This window comes from Dermacentor albipictus, chromosome 5 (assembly GCF_038994185.2).
Source record: "Dermacentor albipictus isolate Rhodes 1998 colony chromosome 5, USDA_Dalb.pri_finalv2, whole genome shotgun sequence".
Classification (NCBI taxonomy): Eukaryota; Metazoa; Arthropoda; class Arachnida; order Ixodida; family Ixodidae; genus Dermacentor; species Dermacentor albipictus.
In genome coordinates this window covers 12884227-12907265 of record NC_091825.1, presented here as the reverse complement: position 1 = coordinate 12907265, position 23039 = coordinate 12884227, and the positions used below count along the sequence as shown (strand labels likewise).

The window sequence follows — 23039 nt, the reverse complement described above, 5'->3', positions numbered from 1 at the left end:
TTCCATGGTTTTGTAAATGCCACTAGGTAAAAATATAGGACGATAATTTAATGGGTTGTCACTGTTACCTGATTTGAAGACTGGAACAACCTTGGCCACTTTCCAGTCGAATGGTAAGATGCCTGAGAAGAGTGACTGCGAAAACAACAATGTTAGGGACACGGCAGAGATGTGTTTATTATATATTTTTTAAAAGTTTGGAGTTAATACCATGCACACCTGCTGACAATGAAAGCTTTATGTTGTGAAGGATCGAGGTGACGCCGTCTGCCGAGAATATAAATGGTGACATACGCTTAGTTATGTTAGTAGATGTGGGTAAGTCTGCAGTTAAAGTCTCATTAGTAAATACAGAGAAAAAAGCCGCATTGAAAATTTCAGCGCACTCACTTCGCAGACCAATTCGCCATGTGTATTTAACACGCTGATCATGCGCGCCTCGTGAGGGTTTAATATTTGCCAAAATTGACAAGCACTGTGCGTAAGCATTTTAGGCAGTTCATCGTGGAAGAAGGGGAATGACAAATCCCTTCTTGTGCCGTTTACAAAATCACGGAACACGTCATATACACGCATATAATGAACTTTTTTAGATTCAATCTGCTTTTTAGCCCTGGTCAACATGGATTTCGAAAAGCGTATTCTTGCGAAGCGCAGCAGGCCATTTTCGTTCACGACCTCCATGTTAACTTCGACAGCAACCTTTAAACTGATGCCATATCCCTGGATTTCGCTAAAGCATTGAACACGGTTCCTCACCAACGTTTGCTACACTGTAAACGAAAATAAACCCAGCTGAGAGTTTTTAAGAGGTGATGTGCCCTAAAACCTCCCCTCCTCAAATATTTACTCCGATGTATGGGACCAAAACAGCGCCATTCCCTCGTTTCACTCCGCTGGCTAGCTGCGGGAGTATTAAGGCGACATGACGCGATTTTACTCCGCTTAAAGATCTTGTTCTCCCGTGAAACTCCGACAGGGAGTTTTAAAAAACTCCCCTCCGCCGATACAGGTTGGTCACGTGGCGCTTCCCATGCGGCTGTGCGCTTCGCCAGCGATCGGGCGCGTTCGGCGGAGCGGGCAGTGCTCATGGCTGACGGTTTGTTTACGCCTGTGAAGTGTAGTTCCGTGACAGCGTTTCGTCAATTTGTTTCCCGTATCTCCTTCCAGAAAGTGTTATAGGCATGCCTGAAGCTCACTGTATCTCACCTTCAAGTACATTAGCTGTGATCACTTTGCTGACAACGATGATTGCAAGAGTTACGTTTTCAAGTGCGGAAAAAGGCTTAGGTACACCTCGAAGCTGCTCACTGGCTCGTGATGTCGGCTCACGTTCTGGCTGTGTTTTCGTGCTGCGTCACCCTGTCTTGTGTTCTTCAGTACGTGAAATGTGACTTCTATGTCCTTTTGAGTACATGCTGACAACGTCCGGTGTAATGTTTGTAAGGACCGCGTAGCAATGGCAACAGCAGCCACTGTTCGAGCGACGACATCCGTGCTAGTCGCGCATGAACGGCGTAATCCAAGTTCGTTGCGGTGCTGTGTTGCCAGTGAGAAAGACCGGAGTGCAAGCAACTGTTTTTATTTATCTGTGGACGGATATCCTCGCCCGAAGAAAAACGGTAGGATATAAGCATGCGTGCTGAAAATAAGGCTTCTGATTGAGCGATGTGAATCGAATTGTTCGAATCGAATATAGGTTTTGGTCGCGTCGTTGCTTCCGATATTGCACTAACATTACGCTCTATCCGAGACACTGATTCAGACGCATGCCTGCTGGCTCCGAGTTTAGGGGTTCACTCGGCAGATCAGCGATGTAGCTCTTTTTCGCAACCGAGAGAGATTGCTTGGACGCAGAGCAAGCAGTGCGGTGTATAAAATGTATGTCTTGTTAAGAATGGCGAGCTGCAAGGCAAAATTGCCACCCAATAACGACAAGGGGGCAAGACGCGCATTCCGCACCCTCTCCGTCACTGCAGCTAGGAGGCGTTCGAAGAAGTGGCCTTTGTGCTGAAAACCGCCTCCTTCCACCAGCCCCATCGACATTGTGACGGAACGAGTTCGGTGTGTGAACAATGGTTCCGCAGTTCCCCAACGTGGACCTGATCTGACACGCATGGACAAGCTGCCGCGGGAAAGCCATATTTTGGTGCTTCTCATGCCTTGTCCGTGACGCAAGACAACGAGCTACCCACGATTGGCACCGATACTTCCCGGAACGGCACCCCTCCAACGCCGTCGTTTGGGCATCGGAATGTGTGTGCCTTTGTGTACGTAAACGGTTCCGCGGAGCGGCAGCAAGTTGACGATAAGTAAACGAACAGTCGCCGCCTCGTATGGCCGGCGGACCGAGTGTATAAAAACTGTCGTTGTGCGAATGCTGGATACACTTCTCTTGAGCAGTCATGTTAGACTGAGACACTTCTCTTGAGCAGTCATGTTAGACTGATTTACTTCTCTCATGCAGTCATGTTGGACTGACACTCTTCTTTTTCAAGCAGTCATGTTAGACTGATTTAATCTCTGTAAATAAACCCATATTCCTCGTTCTCGATGAGAAGCAGTTCTTCACTTCATCGACGTCCTCAGCGTAAATAAGATGGACGACGGCATGGGCCAGCTACCTTCGAATTCATGTCGTACTGCAATCTTGGCAAAGGACCACGAGCGATGGGATTGAGCCCCCAATCCTGACAACTGGCTGACAGCGGTGAGATGGACTTTGCGACATGGTGCTGTATCTGCGGTGAGTGCTTGGTTTTTGCTTTGACTCTCTAGGCTTCATTTTGGGGTTGTTCTGTTTAGAACAGTAGGGAAGCTAGATTGTTGTGTGTTAGCTAGGTTGTGTTTTCCTAGCAAGATTTAGAGAGCAGAATCAAGGCAGTAAAGAAGCAGTCATGGAGTTAAGGACACTGCTGAGAGACGAGTTGTTGATTGTTGGTGAGGAACTGGGCCTAGATGTACGCAAGGAAATGCTCAAATCGGAATTATTGGAGCTGATTTCCAATCAGGCCAGTGAGGAAGATATTGAAATGGGAATGGAACTTCTCAAAAAGAGAGAGAAACGGGAAAGAGAAAGAGAAGAACGGGACAGAGAAAGAGAAGAACGGGACAGAGAAAAGCGAGAGAAAGAGGAACGCGATAAAGATCGCGAGTTTCAGTTAAGAAAAATGCAACTTGAACTTGAAAGCAAACGTTTGGAGTTGTCTCAAGGAAGTGAAGGCGCTCTGGGACGAACAAGTGAGGCAGAATCGTCACCGCATGGACAGGCTAAAGCCATTTGAGGTCGGGACCGACATAGGCTTGTTCCTAAACAATTTTGAAAGGACCTGCGAGAAGATCAACTTCGGTCCGAGTACATGGCCACAGCGGTTGCTGTCTATGTTGCCGTGTGAGGCTGCGGAAGTAATCGCCCGATTGAGTGTGCAGGATGCATATGATTATGCAAAAGTTAAGGCTAGTCTCCTGAAGAAATACCGACTTTCAGCCGAAGCTTTTCGGCAAAGGTTTAGGAGCACAGGCAAGAAAGATAGCGAGCGCTATCCGGAGTTTGCATATAGCTTAAAGGCCAACCTAGTCGAGTGGCTTAAAAGCGCGGAAGCGTACGACAGCAGAGACATGATCATTGAATGCATGTGTCTAGAGCAGTTTTACAAAACCATCCCCCAAGCTGTGAAACTGTGGGTGCAAGACAGAGGTAATGTAAACACTGTGGAAAGGGCGGCTGAATTAGCCGAAGAGTACGCAACCCGAAGAAAGTTGAACGCCGAGGAGGGAAACTGGGACGGTCGAAATGGACCGCGGAAACCATTTCCGTTCAAAAAGGGTGCGCAAACTAGACGATCAGAGCCTGTAGACATGGCGGAAAAGCCCGCAGAAAAGAGCGAGGAGAAACTTAATGGAGAAACCGCACAAAAAGAACAGAAAAGAAAATTCGAATCTGTTAGACCAATTCGCTGTTACAAATGCCACAAACTGGGACATATAACTGTAAACTGCGAGAAGTCTAGCGTAGTTTTTTCCTACGTGGAGGAAAAAGATGAGAATATGGAACTTTTAAGTCCATATCTCCACGACCTGCAAGTTAATGGAAAACCATGCCGAGTGCTAAGAGACAGTGCCGCCACGCTGGACATTGTCCATCCGTCTTACGTGACGGTAGATGACTTCACCGGAGACGTAGCATGGATAAAACAGGTTGTAGAAGAACACAGCGTGTGTCTGCCCATCGCCAAAGTCAAAATCAGTGGACCATTCGGGGAGCTAGAGACTGAGGCTGCAGTTTCCAAATTTTTGTCACTACAGTATCCCTACATCTTTTCGAATCGTTCGAATCAGTTACTGCGTGACAGAGGGCTCAAACTGGGAGAGCGCATAGTACAGGCATTGACCCGAGGCCAAGCTCGTAAGATCGCGGCGCTTTCGGCTGAAAATGCTCAAGCTCCTCCAGCGGAAGCAGAAGACGGGATAACTTCAATACCTGAATCCGAGCTAGGCCCGAGGAACAAAAGAACAGTTGAGGAGAGCCTGCCAGCTGACCAGCTCAATGAGAGCGTAGCACTAGAGTGTCAGGGTTCTAGCCTGCAGGAAGAGCAAGTAGACGCGCTCACAAGCGAGACAGGGTCGTTATTATCACCGGCCTCAAAGAACTTTGATCAACTCTTACGCGTGGATAGAGAGTCACTGGCAGCTGAGCAAAAGAATGATGAGAGCTTAGCTAAATTACATGACACAGCTAAAGAAGGCATTGCTAGGCGCAACGTAACGATACATGAGAGAGGAGGATTGTTGTATCGGCATTACAGAGATCGAAAGGGTAGGATTTTAGATCAGTTAGTCATACCTACTAAGTATAGGGAGGACCTTTTGAGTCTTTGTCATGGAAATGGGTGGTCCGGCCACCTAGGCATAAACAAATCAAAGGAAAGATTGCTTATGGAATACTACTGACCTGGCTGTTTCAAAGATGTAGAAAACTTTGTAAGATCATGCGACACCTGCCAGCGTTCTGGTAAACCAGGAGAGACATGGAAAACTCCACTGAAGGTAGTGACCTTAATAACAGAGCCTTTCAGACGACTTGTAATAGACACGGTAGGGCCTCTTCCAAAAACAAAATCAGGCTACAGGTACTTGTTTACCATGCTGTGTCCGGCTACCAAGTTTCCAGAAGCAATCCCTTTGAAAGAGCTCAGCTCCACCGAAGTAGTAGACGCGCTTTTGACAGTGTTTGCACGAGTTGGGTTTCCAGCCGAAATTCAGGCAGATCAAGGGTCAGTATTCACGAGCGCACTGACTTCCACATTCTTGCAAAAGTGCGGGGTAAAGTTAATACACAGTTCTGTCTATCACCCTCAGTCAAACCGTGTAGAGAGGTGGCATTCGGTGCTTAAGCGAGTTTTGCGTGCGCTCTGTTACGAGCACAAGGAGGACTGGGAGAACTGTCTGCCGGCAACTTTGTTTGCTTTGCGAATGGTTCCACATGAAGCGACAGGATTCTCACCAGCAGAACTAGTGTATGGGAGGACACTCCGGTCTCCACTGAGAATGTTAAGAGAGATGTGGGAGAAAAGAGGGGAGAGTCGAACCGTGGTTGAATACATGCTAAATTTACTGGAACGGCTAAGCGCAACCCAAGAACTAGTCGGAAAGAACATGGCACTAGCTCAAAAGAACGCCAAATTCTATTACGACAAGAATGCGAGGCTTCGTACGTTTAACGCCGGAGACCAGGTAATGATCCTCAAACCTTCAAGAAAGAACAAGCTTGAAGTTCACTGGGACGGGCCGGTTAAAGTGTTGCACAAACTTTCAGATACTAACTATGATTTGAGAATGCCCGGTCGCAGGAAGGAAGCGAGGATATATCACTGTAATTTGATGAAGCCGTATGTAGAGCGGAGCGGAGTCGTTAACTATACCGTCAAAGAGCCGGATGGCACTAGTGCCAAGTTTAAGGAGTATAGGGCGACATCCAACTCTGAAATCGGCCTAGAAGAAGTAGTACAACACTCGGTAAGCTCGCACGCTCTAAGACCCGAGCAGCTAGATGAGCTAAAAGGGGTGTTAGGGGAATATATCGACAGATTCAGCGATCGGCCGGGTAGAACCGAGCTGATAACGCATGAAATTGAGCTGACATCAACCGAACCAGTAAGATCACAACCTTACAGGGTGTCTCCAAGACAGAGAGAGATTATGGATGCAGAGATACAGCGCATGCTAGAGTTGGGAGTTATTGAGCCCACTGAGAGTGACTACACGTCACCGCTAATACTCGTAGAAACCCCTAACAAGGACCCTCGTCCGTGTGTTGACTACAGGAAGTTAAATGCCCTCACTAGGGATCAGCTGTACCCGATACCCAACATTGAGGAACGAATTGAAAGAGTTAGCGCTGCTAAATACATTTCAACTATAGATCTCGTGCGGGGGTACTGGCAAGTTCCCCTTTCAGAAAGTGCCAGCCGCTATGCCGCATTCATCTCGCCTGTAGGCACTTTTCGCCCTCTCGCACTCAGCTTCGGGCTGAAGAACGCGCCGTTTAGCTTCTCTAAATTAATGGATATTGTCCTAAAAGACTTGCAGGAGTTCGCCTTGCCTTATCTTGATGATGTGGCCATTTTTTCGGACAGCTGGGAACAACACGTATCGCACCTCAAACAGGTGTTCTCACGGTTGAGGGAAGCCGGCTTAACGATGAAAGCGGAAAAGTGTAGGTTTGGTTGTTCGCAGGTTACTTATCTGGGCCATGTTGTCAGTCAGGGCATGAGACGGCCGGCTGAGCTGAAAAAAGCTACGATTGGAGAATTTTCTCAGCCGCGCACGAAAACGGACCTTCGTTCATTTTTGGGACTTGTGGGGTACTATAAACGGTACATTCCGAATTACTCGCAATTGGCAAGTCCATTAACAGACGCCCTCCGAAAGGGAGCACCGAGTAACGTACACTGGGATAAGGACAAAGAGAACGCTTTCCAAAGTTTGAAAACGCTATTGGTTTCTCGCCCTGTGCTTCGCGCGCCAGACTACACAAAGGAATTCATAGTTCAATGCGACGCAAGCGACAGAGGTATGGGCGTGGTACTTAGTCAGGTCGGCGACGATAACGAGGAGCATCCTATCCTCTATGCCAGCCGTAAACTAAATGTAAGGGAGGAAGCCTACAGCGCTTCGGAGAATGAATGCGCTTGTTTGGTTTGGGCCGCCCAGAAGTTGTCGTGTTACTTGTACGGAGCGAAGTTCATCTTCGAGACCGACCACTGTCCTCTGACGTGGCTCAATCAAATGTCACACAAAAACGGCCGCTTGGTCCGATGGAGCCTCACTCTCCAAGAGTACAACTTCTCCGTTAGATATAAGAAGGGAAAGTTGCATAGCAATGTGCATGGTTTGAGCAGGCTAATTTGAATTCTGCTTTTGGGGGTCCCGCCTAAATTTTAGGGTTACTAGTGTTAATTTTATTAAGCGAAGAAGATCCCCTCTCATTTAGCAGGATTCCCTCCATGATTGCTGAATGTGTCAGCAGGAATTTGCTTCAGAGATTGGCATAGCGAAATGGAGCATTTTTTTTGTTTCTGCGCTTATGTTGTTTTTTTTTTGAAGCCTAGCGAGTCTAAAGTGAGAGCCAATGCGAGTCATCTCGGCGCAGAGCCGTGTTGTGGGGTTCATTTTGCAGTTGCCTGTCCTTGTTGGATGTTTTGGGGCGGTGACATCAATGCAGAAGTGGTCGCTGCGAGCCAAGACATCAATCCCCCCCCCCCCCCCCTGACCACCAGCCGTTCTCTTCCTGCCTAGCGGTTGTCAGCGCTAGATAGTCGAGATTTTTCGGGCCATGGAGGCGCTGTTAAGAATGGCGAGATGCAAGGCAAAATTGCCACCCAATTACGACAAGGGGGCAAGACGCGCATTCCGCACCCTCTCCGTCACAGCAGCTAGGAGGCGTTCGAAGAAGCGGCCTTTGTGCTGAAAACCGCCTCCTTCCACCAGCCCCATCGACATTGTGACGGAACGACTTCGGTGTGTGAACAATGGTTCCGGAGTTCCCCAACGTGGACCTGATCTGACACGCATGGACAAGCTGCCGCGGGAAAGCCATATTTTGGTGCTTCTCATGCCTTGTCCGTGACGCAAGACAACGAGCTACCCACGATTGGCACCGATACTTCCCGGAACGGCACCCCTCCAACGCCGTCGTTTGGGCATCGGAATGTGTGTGCCTTTGTGTACGTAAACTGTTCCGCGGAGCGGCAGCAAGTTGCCGATAAGTAAACGAACAGTCGCCGCCTCGTATGGCCGGCGGACCGAGTGTATAAAAACTGTTGTTGTGCGAATGTTGGATACACTTCTCTTGAGCAGTCATGTTAGACTGAGACACTTCTCTTGAGCAGTCATGTTAGACTGATTTACTTTTCTCATGCAGTCATGTTGGACTGACACTCTTCTTTTTCAAGCAGTCATGTTAGACTGATTTAATCTTTGTAAATAAACCCATATTCCTCGTACTCGATGAGAAGCAGTTCTTCACTTCATCGACGTCCTCAGCGTAAATAAGTTGGACGACGGCATGGGCCAGCTACCTTCGAATTCATGTCGTACTCCAATCTTGGCAAAGGACCACGAGCGATGGGATTGAGCCCCCAATCCTGACAGTCTGCGCATTTTTCGGTGTTACGTCGGCTGCTGCGGGTCATGCTCACACGTAATAATTTCTTGCTGCGCTACCACTATATCGCTAAAATTTAATTTTGCTATGCAGCACATGCGCTTACATTTTTCCTGCTTACTGTAACTAACGCACTACTTTTTGGCCGCGAACGCCGGCAGTGTGCGAAGTCGCTTCAGCACACACAGAATGGCATGATAATTTTGAAAAATAACGCCATTAACTTTTTTCTCTCCCTATTTTGAATTAACAGTTTTGTGTTGATTAAGGTATTCTGTTAATTTCTAAGAGGCAGATCTCGTATGAACGAGCATGTGAGTCGTAATTCTGAAAACAGCACAGCTGCTCCCTAGGCGGTTTCGAGGCACACAGTATCGTGGCTATATATACTGGCACCGTTGCTTCTTGAGTATCGCGTGTACGTGGGATGTCTTTCAAATTTCTGCTTTGGGCGTTTCTGGAATGTTTATGTATGTCATGTTATATGTGCTTTCATTGACTTGTTTCGCCGAATTTGACGCGGTCTCGTGTGCATATTACGAAATTTGACCCGCAGCCTCTGCATGTAAACGTGTTCGCGCAAACTCACGCGATGCCTTTTTTCATACTCCCGTTGCACTTCGAAGAAACTCCGTCAATTGCAAAGCAAAAAATAAAGAAAAGACCGAAAAAAAAACTCCCATAACTCCACGCAAGAATTCCGCTCACACGGAGTAAAAATTCTACTCCGATCATACGGATCATAATAAACTCCGAACCGGGGGGTCGCTAGAGGACAAGCAGTATACTCCCACTTCGAAGTTATTTCCGTTTACAGTGTAGTAAAATTGTATCAGTTTACAAATTTACACCCCGATGTGGTAAAGTGGACTGAAGCATTCTTGATTAACCGGTCTTAGTTAGTCTTCGTTAATAAACATTATTCTAGCAGACTCCCCGTAACGTCAGGCGTCCCGCAGGGATCCGTCTTAGGACCGCTTCTTTTCTCAACATATATTAACGATCTACCATCGTATGTATCAGGTAACATTCGTGTGTATGCAGATCACTGTGCAATCTACCGCAAAGTTACAAACACACTTGACCACACATTCATCCAGAACGACCGCAATAATGCACAACAATGGCATAACCGCTGGCTCGTGAACCTAAATCCTAACAAACGCAAACTTGTGTCCTTTACTCGCTGCCGATAACCCCCTCAGATTGATCTATTTCGTCGCTAACGTCCCAGTGGAATCAGTCCAATAATTCAAATACCTCGGTGTCACTCTCTCTTGTCATCTGTCCCTGCGCTTGCCTACTACTAACATCATCTCAGCTGCTAATAAATCACTGCGATTTCTTAGAAGACATTTGCTCATACTCCACAAGTAAAAGTGTTAGCCTATCAATCATTTGCAAGATCGAAATTTGAGCATGCATCTCCCATCTGGAACCCGCATCAAACCTATATCATAAATGCACTCGAGTAACTACAAAGTCGTGCTACTAGGTTTATTCACTCATCATATTCATATTGCCACAGGGATGAGAATAGCAAAATAGATAGGAAATTGTATTTACAAAATATGTACAGAGAGAGACGGCTGCAGGCTAGGTGGCAGACCAACAACACGAGCGCTAGGGGGAAAGCTGTCACAAGGGCTGCGATCAACAGGCGCACGAATGCGCGCTGAAGCACCTGCATGATAGGAGTGAAAGTATTAGCGGTCTGCGTCTGTACACAGGCGGTGGATGAACGGGTGGATGTTATGAGCGTCCCCTTTGAAACGGGGCGGTGGCTTGTGCCACCACGCTCTTGCTGTTATACGGCCTAATGTCCTACCTAGTGTAAAGAAAGAAAAGAAAACAAAACGCTATGAACTCTCACAACCAAATTTTCTTATCCCCTATTGCGAACTTTGCTTTTCCACGTCTCAGTTTTTCATCGTTTCCCTACTCCCACCAATCTTCCTATAGCCTCTTACTAATCTCTATTGCGGACATGTTTACTTTTCCACTGCTCCCGCTGAACCCAAGGGCTTCAAGGAGCCCAGTGGTCCCTAAATCGATTGCTGGGCAGACGTCTTCACATTCTAATAAAACATGCTCCATCGTTTCTCTAGCTTTACCGCAGCAAGCACATGCTTCTTTTTCCTTCTTATATCTCACTTTATAGGCGCGTGTTCCAAGGCATCCCGATGTCGCTTCGAAAAGTAATGAGCTTCCGCACAATGCGTTGGCGGGCTAGTTGGCGCGGATCCGTAAATATTTGTTTATCGCGATACAATGGACACAAGAAAGGTGACTGGACAGAAGTTGATAGTAGTGCCTTGTCCTGTAGCCTTTCTTGTGTCCGTTGCATCGCGCTGAAAAAAGTATTTGTTGAGCTTCCCTTTAAGTTATCATGAAATGTTTTTCCCGATTTCATTTTTTCCTGTTAAGTATTTACTCATGGCAGGTTTCTTTTTCATTGCCGCCACCTATGCGATTATTCCAGCCTCTCTGACTTTTCGCTTGACGTTCTTTGTTGTTGTGCCACCCACCCTACAGGCCGCATACTGAATTGCTGGTAAGCTTCCTAGTTGTTTTCCTCCCATGTGACTCAGCGTTTTTCTGTACAGATGCCACTTTCCCAGCCCATTTAGTGTCTTCCATGCATATTGCTCAGTCATTCTTCATAAACAATTACACTGCGACCTTCCCTCACTTCAAAATTATTCCAGCCCTTATCACCCTGCACAGCTTCATCTATAAATAAATAAATAAATAAATAGATAAAATTTGTAGTCTCCCGTGAGCGCCATTGCGGGGTGGCCCACTGACCTTTGCTTCCCTTCGAGTCCTGATTGTACCCCTGATTTTTTTATTTAACATACTGTTAGTCCCACTGGGACTGTTACAGGAGTGGATTTATCAGCAAGATACAGGAATACAGTATACAGTACAGTACAGTAATACGCCAGTTACACATTAAGCGGGCAACAATACAAGCAGTATACAGTACAGTACAGTAATACGCCAGTTACACACCGAGTGGGCAACAACACAAAATCACTACAGTCTGAACATGATCATCAGGTCTGGATTGTTGACAAGACTGACGAGGCTGCGAGCTCAGCGAACTTTTTCAAGGAATCCTGCGCTGTTACAGATTTATCAGGCCGTTCCATTGTCTTATGGCTCGAGGGAAGAAGGAAAAGTAATATGCGTTGTTAGCACAAGAGTATTCATTAATCGTAAAGTCATGCTTGTGACGTGTTTCTCTAGAACGATTAAAACTAATGTAAGAAGCAGGATCCATGTTAAATGCGTTATGAATTAATTGATAAAGAAACTTGAGTCTATGGAGCGTGACGCGGCTTGATAAGGTGTCTAGGCTTGCGTAGGAAAGCAGCTCTGTGGGAGAATCAGTGCGCCGGTATCTATGGTAGATAAAACGAACAGCTTTTCGTTGAACTGATTCGAGCATGTGTACATCTTTTTGCATATATGGAAATGAGACGACGTTTGCATATTCTAAGATTGGACGGATAAGGACTTTATATGCGAGTAACTTGGTATCTGAAGCCGCAAAGCGCAAGGTGCGCTTAAGGAAGTATAAACTGTTCATTGCTTTTTTGGTAATGTTTTTTACTTTGGTTTTAGAGCTGAGATTATCAGAAATATTCACACCAAGGTATTTCTTTTCAGTTACTGTTCTGAGAACGCCGTTGTCAGTACCGTAAGGGAAATTAAGTTTTGTTTTCTTATTTGTGACAGACATCACTACAGTTTTTTTCATATTGATTGCCATTTGCCATGTATTGCACCACTTTATGACGTTGCCCAAAGCTGTGTTTAACCTTATTTGGTCTGCATAAGGGTTTATTTTTTGGTACAGCACGCAGTCATCCGCAAAGAGACGCACCTTCACATCAACGTGGTATGTTATGCCGTTTATGTATAAAATGAACAAGAATGGTGCTAGCACAGAGCCCTGCGGCTAGCCAGAAATGACCGGAACGATATCAGAAGCATGGTCATGGTATTGCACATATTGTCGGCGTTCCGATAAGTAGCTGGCTATCCACCTCATAACGGGACCATCGCCGAGTATTTTGTTTAGTTTGAAATTCAGTTTAGCATGTGCCACGCGATCAAAAGCCTTTGAGTAATCAAGGAAAATTATATCAGTTTGACTTTGATGATTGATTCCCTCTGCGAGGTCATGAAAGATTTCTGCCAGTTGGGTAACAGTGGACAACCCTGCTTTGAAGCCATGCTGGTTTTGGTGAATGATGTTTTTAGTCTCAGTATGTTCTTTAAGAAATGTTAATAAGATGTGCTCAAGAATTTTACAAGAGGTACATGTGAGGGATATAGGCCGGTAATTGGACGGGGATGTTGCGTCACCTGATTTGTGAATGGGCACAATTTTTGCTACCTTCCATTTAGCGGGCAGACAGCTGTCCTGAAGTGACTTAGAAAATATGAGGTAGAGATATTCACTGATTGGTTCGGCATAGCGCCTAAGAAAGCAGTTTGGAATTCCGTCAGGACCACAACTCTTTCTTTCATCAAGGTTCAACAGAGAAAGAATCCCAGGTACACTTATGACCGGCGCGCCAGAAAGTTGCGTAGACTCATTACTATAGCGCGCTAATGTTCCTAAAACACCGTTATCGGCGGTGAATATCGACTGGAAGTAATTGTTAAATTAGTCAGCTCGCTGCTCTCCACGTGTAGGCGAACTAGCAGTAACATTCTTTCTGTTTAAATACCGCCAGAGCAAACTTTAAAGCAAACAAGCGCATTTCCAAACGTTAGTCCTGGAACCTATGCACTTTACCGCATACGCTGCAGCACCTCGTACATATTGTATCGTCATAGCGCTCTGTGCTTCATTATGGCTGCATTTCTCTTCCCCTTCACGGTTATTGTTTTTCCCTGTGTTTCCATATAGCCGCCGAGCTCACAAAGCGCCGCCGTTAGTGCCTGCTCTTTCATAGTTGCCCGGAATGTTGCTATTGATGACAAGTTCTGCCACTCTGCGTCGAGGACCTCCGTCTCCGGTACCGGTCGCAGTGAAAACGCTGAACTGTCGCTCACGATGAAATCGAATGGCTTGAAGGGTGGTACAGTCTAAAATCCAGAGGCGCACACTACGGATGGATGACAGGCAGTCGTGTCATGCACACTTGGCCAAGCACAATGTAGCGGAGGGGTGCCGGGGAAGTTGGCACTAGGGATGCGAGCAACAGCGCAGGATTGTGAACTGATACAACTGCATGACAAGAGTGAAAGGTTTAACGGTCTGCGTCTGTGTACAGCCGCCGAGCCCGAAAAGTGCCACCGGTAGTGCCTGCTCTTCTATAGTTGCCCTGACTGTTGACGTGGATGACAGATTCTGCCACGCTGCATTGAGGACCACCGTCTGCGGTAGCGGTCGCAGTGAAAACGCAGAACTGTCGCTCCCGATTAACTACACTTTCTTGAAGGGTGGTACAGTTGAAAATCCAGAGGCGCACACTATGGATGGTTGACAGGCAGTCCTGTCATGTACACTTGGCCAAGCACGATATAGCGGAGGCGCTGTCGGGGGAGCTGTCACTAGGGATGCGAGCAACAGGGCAGGAATGCTACCTGATACACCTGCATGATAAGAGTGAAAGGATTAGCGGTCTGCGTCTGTGCGCAGCCGCCGAGCACACGAACACAAAACAATAGCGTCAGATTGTCTTAAAATGAACGAGGAGCTACTAACAGAGATCGCAAAAGAGGTAGAGAAGAAAATGGAGGCGTTTCCCACGACAGCCTAGAATCTAAGGACTTGGTAGGCGTTATGCAGAAGGAGTCGATGATATCTTAGTTGCAATCAAGAAAAAGAAGTGGGCATGAGCAGGACATGTAATGAGGAGGGAAGATAACCGATGGTCATTAAGGGTTACGGACAGGATTCTAAGAGGAGGGAAGCGTAGCAGGGGGCGGCAGAACGTTAGGTCGGCGGATGAGATTAAGAAGTTTGCAGGGAAAACATGGCCACAATTAGCATATGACCGGGGTAGTTGGAGAAGTATGGGAGATGCCTTTGCCCTGCAGTGGGCGTGGCCAGGCTGATGATGATGATGCAGAAGGAGATAAGACAAAACTGTTGGATTGGAACAAGGAAATCGCAAAAGGGATGGTACAAGGAAATAAAGCAAGGTATAGAAGAGCGTCAGCATTCATATTAGCATCATCGAGAAGGCAGAAAGTTAGGATTACACGAAGGTGTGCTCCTTTGGTGGTACAAATACTGAGAAAAGAAAAGGCTGGGGGATGAGCTCGTGCCAGAGAAAATTAAACAGACAAGTGAACGTTGGGTGCATAACATTTACAAAAGAGATTAAGCCGCACCAATAAGATTCCGGAACCATGTAGAAGTACTCGGAGCTCCAACTGCACATTTGCAGACTCCTCTAATGGTTGAAGGTGGTAACGTGTTCGAAGGAGACAGTGCGCTGCGGTACATCACAGACACTGTAAGGGCTAACGTCGGCGCAAAAGAAAGCATAGTTCCGACCCAAACAGATGCAGCTTCAGCAGAGTAGGTTGAGAGATTAAGAGTCACCATAAAAAGCATCTACTAAAAAAATGAGGAAAACGTACCTAATAACACCGCCACTGGACCCCATGAAATCCTAATATAGCTAATCAAGAACAACAGTCCAAAGCGCAAGGCACCGCTGTCTACCATCCATTCCATTGAGCAAGTGACTAAAGCTAAGAAAATTCCGGTTAAATAGCGTGGAAGTAAGATGAACTTCGTCTACAAAGGCAAAAGTGATATGCATAGGACGGGCTCGTACAGGCCAGTTACAGTAATGTCGATGCTATATTGTATGGCAATGCCAGCCGTAAAATTAAAACTGTGTAAAGGGGCGGAAACAAATTATGTACTTTGGGAGCTACAGAATGTTTTCAGACCAGACGCACGCTTAGAATGTATTTTTGTCCTAACCCAGCGCATAGAAATTTCAGGAGCTCTGAATAGACCTCTGTGGATAGCAATTCTGGATATTAAGGGAGCCTTCGACAACGTAAACAGGGAGCTGCTATGGGATATTCTAAAGCACGAAGACATAAATGACGATTTCGTGGAGCTGCTGAGGGAGATATACAAACGCAAGCAATTAAATATTGTATGGTACGGCCGAAATTGTAATGAAGCGGTGGAAATTAATCAAGGACCGAAGCACAGATTCCTACTGTCTACATTGTTGTTCGCACTTTATGTGAAGGGCATCAAAAGACAACTGGAAAACGGTCAATAGGAACTTGATTTAGCATACACGCGCAATAAACAAATGGCGCTACAGGAGGTCCCCACAATTGACGACATAGTGCTACTAGCGGACAATGCCACAGATTTACACACACTGTCCAATATGCGAAGTAAAGCAACGGCAATTCTGGTCCTGAAATTCAGCACAAAGAAATCGGGAATTATGATCCTTAATGAAGAGACGAGTAACTACGTAGTGTCTATTCAACAGTATGTCATACCCATAGTATAAGAATACATAAACAAGGGAAAGACTTATCCAAACATCCGCAAAGGTAATCTCAATATAAAAGGGCAGCGTAACGGAGCAATAATGAAACTTAGGGCACTAGGGATCACAATAAATGTGAGGTGGTGCGTGGAATCAGGAAAGGAGTCGTGGTACCAGCGTTGACGTCGGCAAGTGCCATTTTGTGCCTAAAATCGGACACATTGACAGCGTTGGAAGTTAACCAAACATCGGTGGCCCTGTTCGCTTTGGGAGCCCATGGCAACAGCATAAATGAGCCGGTGCAAGAGGAATGGGTTGCGCCTTGTTTGAAGTCAGAGAAGCGCAAAGCAAAACTAGTTTTGAAGAAATACTCCGGAACACGGATCAAAATAATTGGGCCACTAAGTGCACAAGTATCCGCACCAGAAAAAGCGTGGAGAAAGAATGAAGGATGAGGTCAAGAAAGTTTGCAACCAGGTAATTAAAAGTGTAGATATACAAGCAGGAGTAATCAGAGAGAATGTGAGAGAAACAGAGATAGCGAATTGGATGCAAGGAACGAAGCGAAACGAAAACTAGCATGGAGATTTACAAGACTAAGAAAAAAGAAATTGAAATGTAACATCTGTATGATAACACGAAGGGAAGTGCCTTGCTATTGACGCTCGAGCTGGTTGCCTAAGGATAAAAATATAGCAGAGAAAATATTCGCATTTAGATGAGGCATGTGCATGTTGCAGCAGAAATCCGTGGACCACTCAGCACATCTTAATAGAATGCAAAGGCCTTCCCCCAGCGACACTAGTATGTAGCGTACAACTTCCAGAAGCGCATGGTTTTAAAATAGACGGAAATATCAACCGGTCAGCAGTTTAGATAAGCAATATACTTTTAGAGTATTGGTGGAAAAAAGCAGCGAAGAGACAGACTAATACGACCGGATCCGTTACAGGCATAGGCAGCGGTACAAGATAAATAAAGAAGAATAAAGAGATGGGGGCATACAAGATTGCTAGAAGGAAAAGCATTGCTAGTATACCTGAGTAACTCAAGCAGGTTAGGTGACGATTTTTCACCAAAAGGGATGGTGAAAAATCACTAAAATTTTTCGCCAAGGGGAAGGGTTTCAAAGGGGATACCAATAAATCATGATCATCATCATCATCGTCACGTGTAAAGGAGGAGCTCATCGGCCTGAAGGAGGAAAACGGATTGTTGCTCCTTTCTAGCTCCCCTTCTTGTGCAACCGCTCACATCCAAAAACGGCTGCAGTTGCCCTTGGAGCATTATCTGCGATGCAGTTTGGGCGATCTCGCCGAATCACTAGGAAGTTGTTCTGCAGGTCCCGCTTGCTCCGTGACACTACAGTGTAAATGATGTTTCATAGCGCTCTCGTTTGAACTGCTACGCTCCACGCCGATGCTCGAGTTCTCGCTGGCCTTCTTAAGCATAGACTGGCGAAGCTGAAGGCTGTGTGATAACGACTAGAGAGACAAAAAGAGTACCTTGCTGAATTTCTAAAATTATCAATATTTTTTATTACTTGAGTACTTTATGTTAAGTTAGCTTATCTAAATTCTTAACACTATTTTCATTACACTTGTAAATTATGGTTATGTCGTCCCACGCTCCTAGTTTCGCTTTACTTCTAAGCATACGGAAAACCGCCTGCTTCTTGGTCAATCCCCCATAGTGGGTACGCGCCACTGTTGAGGATCCAAGACAAGACGATGGCACGGCTAAAATGTGACGAAAATTCTGAAATGATGACAGCGATATAACAATGACAGCGGGACGACCAAGGCATGGTGACAATGTTATAACGACAAGTGTATGACCCTATGACGACTATAGCGCAACGACGACTCGGCGTGACGAGAATCAGTTGACGAAGTTCGAATGACAACAATGGAACTACCACAGCAGCATTTTAACGACTTCGTGACAACGAGTGCATGACAGCGACTGTATAACAACGGCACGATGTTGAATTCGACACTAAGACAATGGTAGCGACAGTGTGACCACGGCGGCATGAAGACAATGGGAGGACACGAACGTATGACGACAATGACGTGACAATGACTGTGTGATGACGATGGCGTGACGAGAATCGGATAACGAAGCCGACCACGAAAGCATGACGACGACGGTATGACCACGGCACAATGACGATTCTGAAATAATGACAGCGTAACGACAACGACGTGGGGGAAAATTGGATTAACACAACGATATGATGACAATTGGATGACGATGAATGCATGACGATGATGATGTAATATAGAGTGACGACGACTGTATGATGACAATGGCGTGACGATGACGGCTAAATTAGGATCGCATGACGACGCTAGATTGGCACCAATGAATACGGGAATCGAAAGAGGCAGCTTGTATGACGACGACTATATACCGGCGATGGCCTCAGATGGCGTTACGACGACTGTGTGACGTGAACCGGATGTGGGCAACAACAGGACGACGCAGACGGCATGACAAAGGTCGGGTGACGAACGACGACGCAATGTCGGCGATGGCAGGACAACGGCGTCGTAATCGCAACTGAATGTCGACAACGTCACTAAGATATAACGACAAAAAAGGAATGGCGTCAATGGAACGATGACGGGCACAATACGTTGGTTTCGTGGAGGGCAACAATCTGGTGGAGGGAACCAAGCCTATGTCACATTACCCAAGACTCCTCTACCTAAGTACCAGGAGAACCTCCTGGTACATCTCGTACCTTTCTCGCTCACTCCTTTCGCTGCAGACGGCACCAACAGCGCGAAATTGAGCAACGAGCTGAGAAACGTTGAAGCTTTAAAACTACACGGTACGTAGAGGCTCTCGTCGTTCCCTCTGTAGCTTTTGTATAATTGTTGCATAATTTGTTGTATAATTCACTAGTTATGATTACAATTCCTGCATATACCGTCTGTAAGGTACTTCGAAATAATTCATGAATTATCGCACCTGCATATCGCAGTGTGGCCCTGCACCGCGCAAAGATGCATCGGACATCAGTTGTATATATCCTCGCATGCCGATAAAAGATTAAGAGAAAGAACTACTTCACTTTGCCATATCACTTTTGCCGATAATGTCTATGAAGGATACTTGTGGAGTGCTTACACAGGTATCGCATAACTGTGTATTCTTTTCAACTTCAAAAATTTTGCGTGTTAGGAAAATCCTGTCCTTGCTCAAAACAATGAATTGCTGAACACGGGAGAGCGTTCGCATGATTTACAGTGGACTACCAAGCACCCCAAAAGAGCGCGTTTGACATTGTAATCATGCTCCCGCTTTATATTGCTGTCTGTCCGACGGAAAGCTGTGCATCTCGTCTTCCTCGCGTTTTACCTATATAACCGTAAACCATCTAGCCCAACTTTCCGCCCACAGAATTTTTACTCCGACATCCGGTCATAGCATTTCACCTCGCTTAACACAAAATTTTTAGCAGCTGCGCATGTTATTCCTATTAGACATTTAGGTTGTTCAGTGCTTCTTGTTATTCAGCCGTATGAATCAACTCCAACACGGGGAATGAAATCCACAGCCTATTAGGTGAGGCGAGTTGAGAGTTGTATTTTTTTTATGCCAAACACTTTTCAACGATGAGGTTTATCGTTTGTCCAAAATATATTAGAGGCCTCGTATGGATGTAATTAGTTACCGTTTCAAAAAAACTTTTAGCATGAATGCGAAACTCTCGATGCATTGCAGCTGACCGTTCTGCTGTACCTGGCCCGCTGTGGCGCCTACTGGATGTGGCGGCGCAAGATCGACCCGGACAACGCCCTCATTCCGCTTCTGACGGGGTTCGGGGACCTGTGCGGCACCGGTTTCCTGCTGCTCGCGTTCCTCTTTCTCGAGAACATCCAAGACCCAAGCGTCGCTGGATTCGTCGGCCACCACGTATCGCCGCTGGCCTCCAACGACACCGCCCTGGCCGCCATATGAACTGCGGTGCCACTTGAGCGGATGTGCTTGCAACTGCTACGCGCACGTCTGCCTGGATGTCGCTGTCGTCCTGGTACCGCGGGAAGGGTCGACAGCACTTCTTTCGCGCCTCATGCGCGCATCCCGTTGGAACCGATAGGAGAGCGCAGTTGGCTCCTCGCCAACGGCGCCTGCGTTTCGACAGTGTCAGTCTCATACGGCTGTGCAACCACAACGCTACGTACACAAGCGGCAAAGGAACTGCAGTGGCAGTACCGTAACTCCAAGTGCACGCACCGAAGCTAATTCACGGTGCTGAACGAGACAGTGCCGCTACTTCCGCATTTCAAACCAAATTCTATGACAGAGCCTGTTTCCGCAGCCTTACAAATAACAGTTCTTTTTTTCATAACTTAACAATATGAAGGCGAGCTGCTCAAAGGGCCCCTCACCAGGCACCATAGCAAATTTTGGTTATACACTGTAAGTTGTTACGTGTCATCTAGGGAGCGTTCTGTCACAAAATTTTTGAAATCGGTTCATTAATAGCTGCGATAGGAATATTTCAGTGCCGCGAACCCATGATTTCAGAAGGCGAGCTCCACTGCATAGCGAGACACTCACTCCATTCGCCCCGTCTATCCACCGTAAGCGAAGTTCCTTCCCTGCGTCCTCCCATACCGGACCTCGAGGATCGCGTGACGCATATGTGACGGGCCCCGCATTCATTCTTTTATTCTCTTCGCTTTTTTTTTTCTTTTGCGGCGCTGCGCACGAGCTGTTGGGATTGGTTTCAAGCAGCGCACGATTTAGCGCGCTGTGCACAAGGGCACATGACTAGCGGTATAATTCAGTGCAACACGAATACTGAGGCGGAACAAGCGGATCGCAGAGCCTGATCACGCGCCTGAGCACGGTAGAAAATGGCACAGTTTCAGTACCTGCGCACGTGACTGCACGACCGTGGCAACAAGCAGACGAAGCGGAAGTACATCTCTTTTGCTTCGGTGCGAAGTAAAACAAAAAACACGCAGAGATTCCGTTTGCGTGTTCTATTGTTTCTCTGAAATTCAATTCGTCAATTCAAACACCAGATCACACAAATAAAAGATGTCGCCTAGAATAATTCTCAAAGTCACCTGTAACCACGAGCGACGTCACACTGCGGACACGACTACGTAGGCGCAGGGACGCGACTACGTCACCGTCCGGCTTGGAGCGCGGTCGCCGCAAAGGAAATAGAAAGCGGCGTTCGGATTCAAATTTCAGACCTTTCTACGGCGCGTAGCGATGTAACTCTTTGCAAACACGATCGCTAGCGCGCATTGTATGTTCTGCGCTTGTCAGCGCAATATGACCAGACCTGGTGAGGGGCCCTTCAAAAGAACGGGGGAAGATGGTGGTTGCTAAGGGCTGTGATGCGAACAGTGTCAATTTTTCATGCCCGAAATACGGTGTCATATGATGTGCTCGCTCAACTGGCGAGACTAAATGGCACACTCCAATTCTGAGACCGTGCCGTGGCGAGCACGTTGGCCGATGCAAAGCCGCGCAGACCATCTTGCACAGACAGCTTGCATGCTTTTAAACGTTGCGCAAGCTGCATCGTCCAGTCACCTCTAAGAAAAATATATGTACGGCAGCATATGGATTAAAAACCGGACTACATGACGTTAACTGTGATAGTAGGAAGACGACTCATTGGCAGTTTCGAACGGTGAGACCTATCTCAAAACGAAGAACGCGTCGTTATCTGTTGTTGGCCATTGTTAGTGGTCTCATAAAATATATACAGTAGCGATGACCGTGTGTTCAAGTGATAAAGGAGGATTTGGAATGTTGAAACACTTCAGCCTTGGTATCCTTCCATTTGTACCTGCACGTAGTAGCGTAGCATATATTTACAACATAAGAGCTGAAAGGTCACTGCGCACTCATACTTTAGGTTGCGCGCACGGACGAAGGAATCACTGGACGCCTTCACTTGAATCCCGTGCTTGACTTTATGAAAATGTCGCCTCACGTGAACGCGTCCAAAGAAACGGCCCCGCACGCCACGCGTCATCTGCGTCCCCAATCAACACAAAGCACTCGGTCCTGCATCCTTCTTTCAGTCCTGTGTCACGCTATAATAAATTTTCGTTGACAGACACCGTGCATTGGAGGGCAACGAATTAATTTCGGCCACCTGGAGTTCTTTAGCGTGCATGGTGCGCACTTTAAACTTGGTGCGCATTTCTATTGCAGTTTATACATGTGCACTGCTGAGGCTGTGGCCCTCGAGCAGAACGACCATCCAAAGGCCAAGCGCCACGCTGGGGGGTTTCATGTGCAGTTGTGGCTGTGGACCTCCACGAGTGTCGACAACACGCCTCGGCGCAACGCCACGCTTTGCCTCGAATGCGTTGTTTGTGCGCGCAGAGAACTTCAAGTCGAAAAGAAGTCGCCTTATGAAGAGAGATTTATCTCGGGGCCAACTCCAATTTTCTGCTTGAATACATGTAACATGCCGAAATGATTCGACAAGACTGCCGCTGAACCGATTTGAAATAAATTTGTTGGACTTGAGAGAGAAAGTTAAATTCTAAAGAAGCCAGGAAGCACAAATTTGATTTATGGCTTGCAAGTTTTACAAGAATTATCGAATATCCGTAAATTCAAGATTGAAGTACAAAGTATACAATGCGTAACTCAGCAGAAAAACGAATATCCCCGTTCTGCATGCTGCATCTGTGAGCAAATTTCAAGCCGTCAACTTTTATAAACAACTTACGGATGACGTCAAATTGTAATTGTTCTTACGAGGGCGTTGCAAATACTCTACTCACAAATTATTTATATATATTGGGCATCTATGTATGATACATCAATTTCGTTCGATTTACATGTTTTATTAAGCTATACTGTACATAATTGTGATATAA

General features: G+C 46.5%; 1 protein-coding gene across 5 annotated transcripts in view; it reads left to right on the top strand.

The window, feature by feature from the left end:
- Positions 1-22272, top strand: part of LOC135918035 (solute carrier family 41 member 1-like) — a 640016-nt gene extending 617744 nt beyond the window's left edge. For all 5 annotated transcript variants that reach the window (XM_065451704.2, XM_070538277.1, XM_070538275.1 and 2 more), the window contains one exon: positions 19900-22272. In XM_065451704.2, the coding sequence (XP_065307776.2) occupies positions 19900-20136 (237 nt within the window). In that variant the 3' untranslated portion in view covers positions 20137-22272. The remainder of the gene's footprint in view (positions 1-19899) is intronic.
- Positions 22273-23039: the final 767 nt, after the last annotated feature.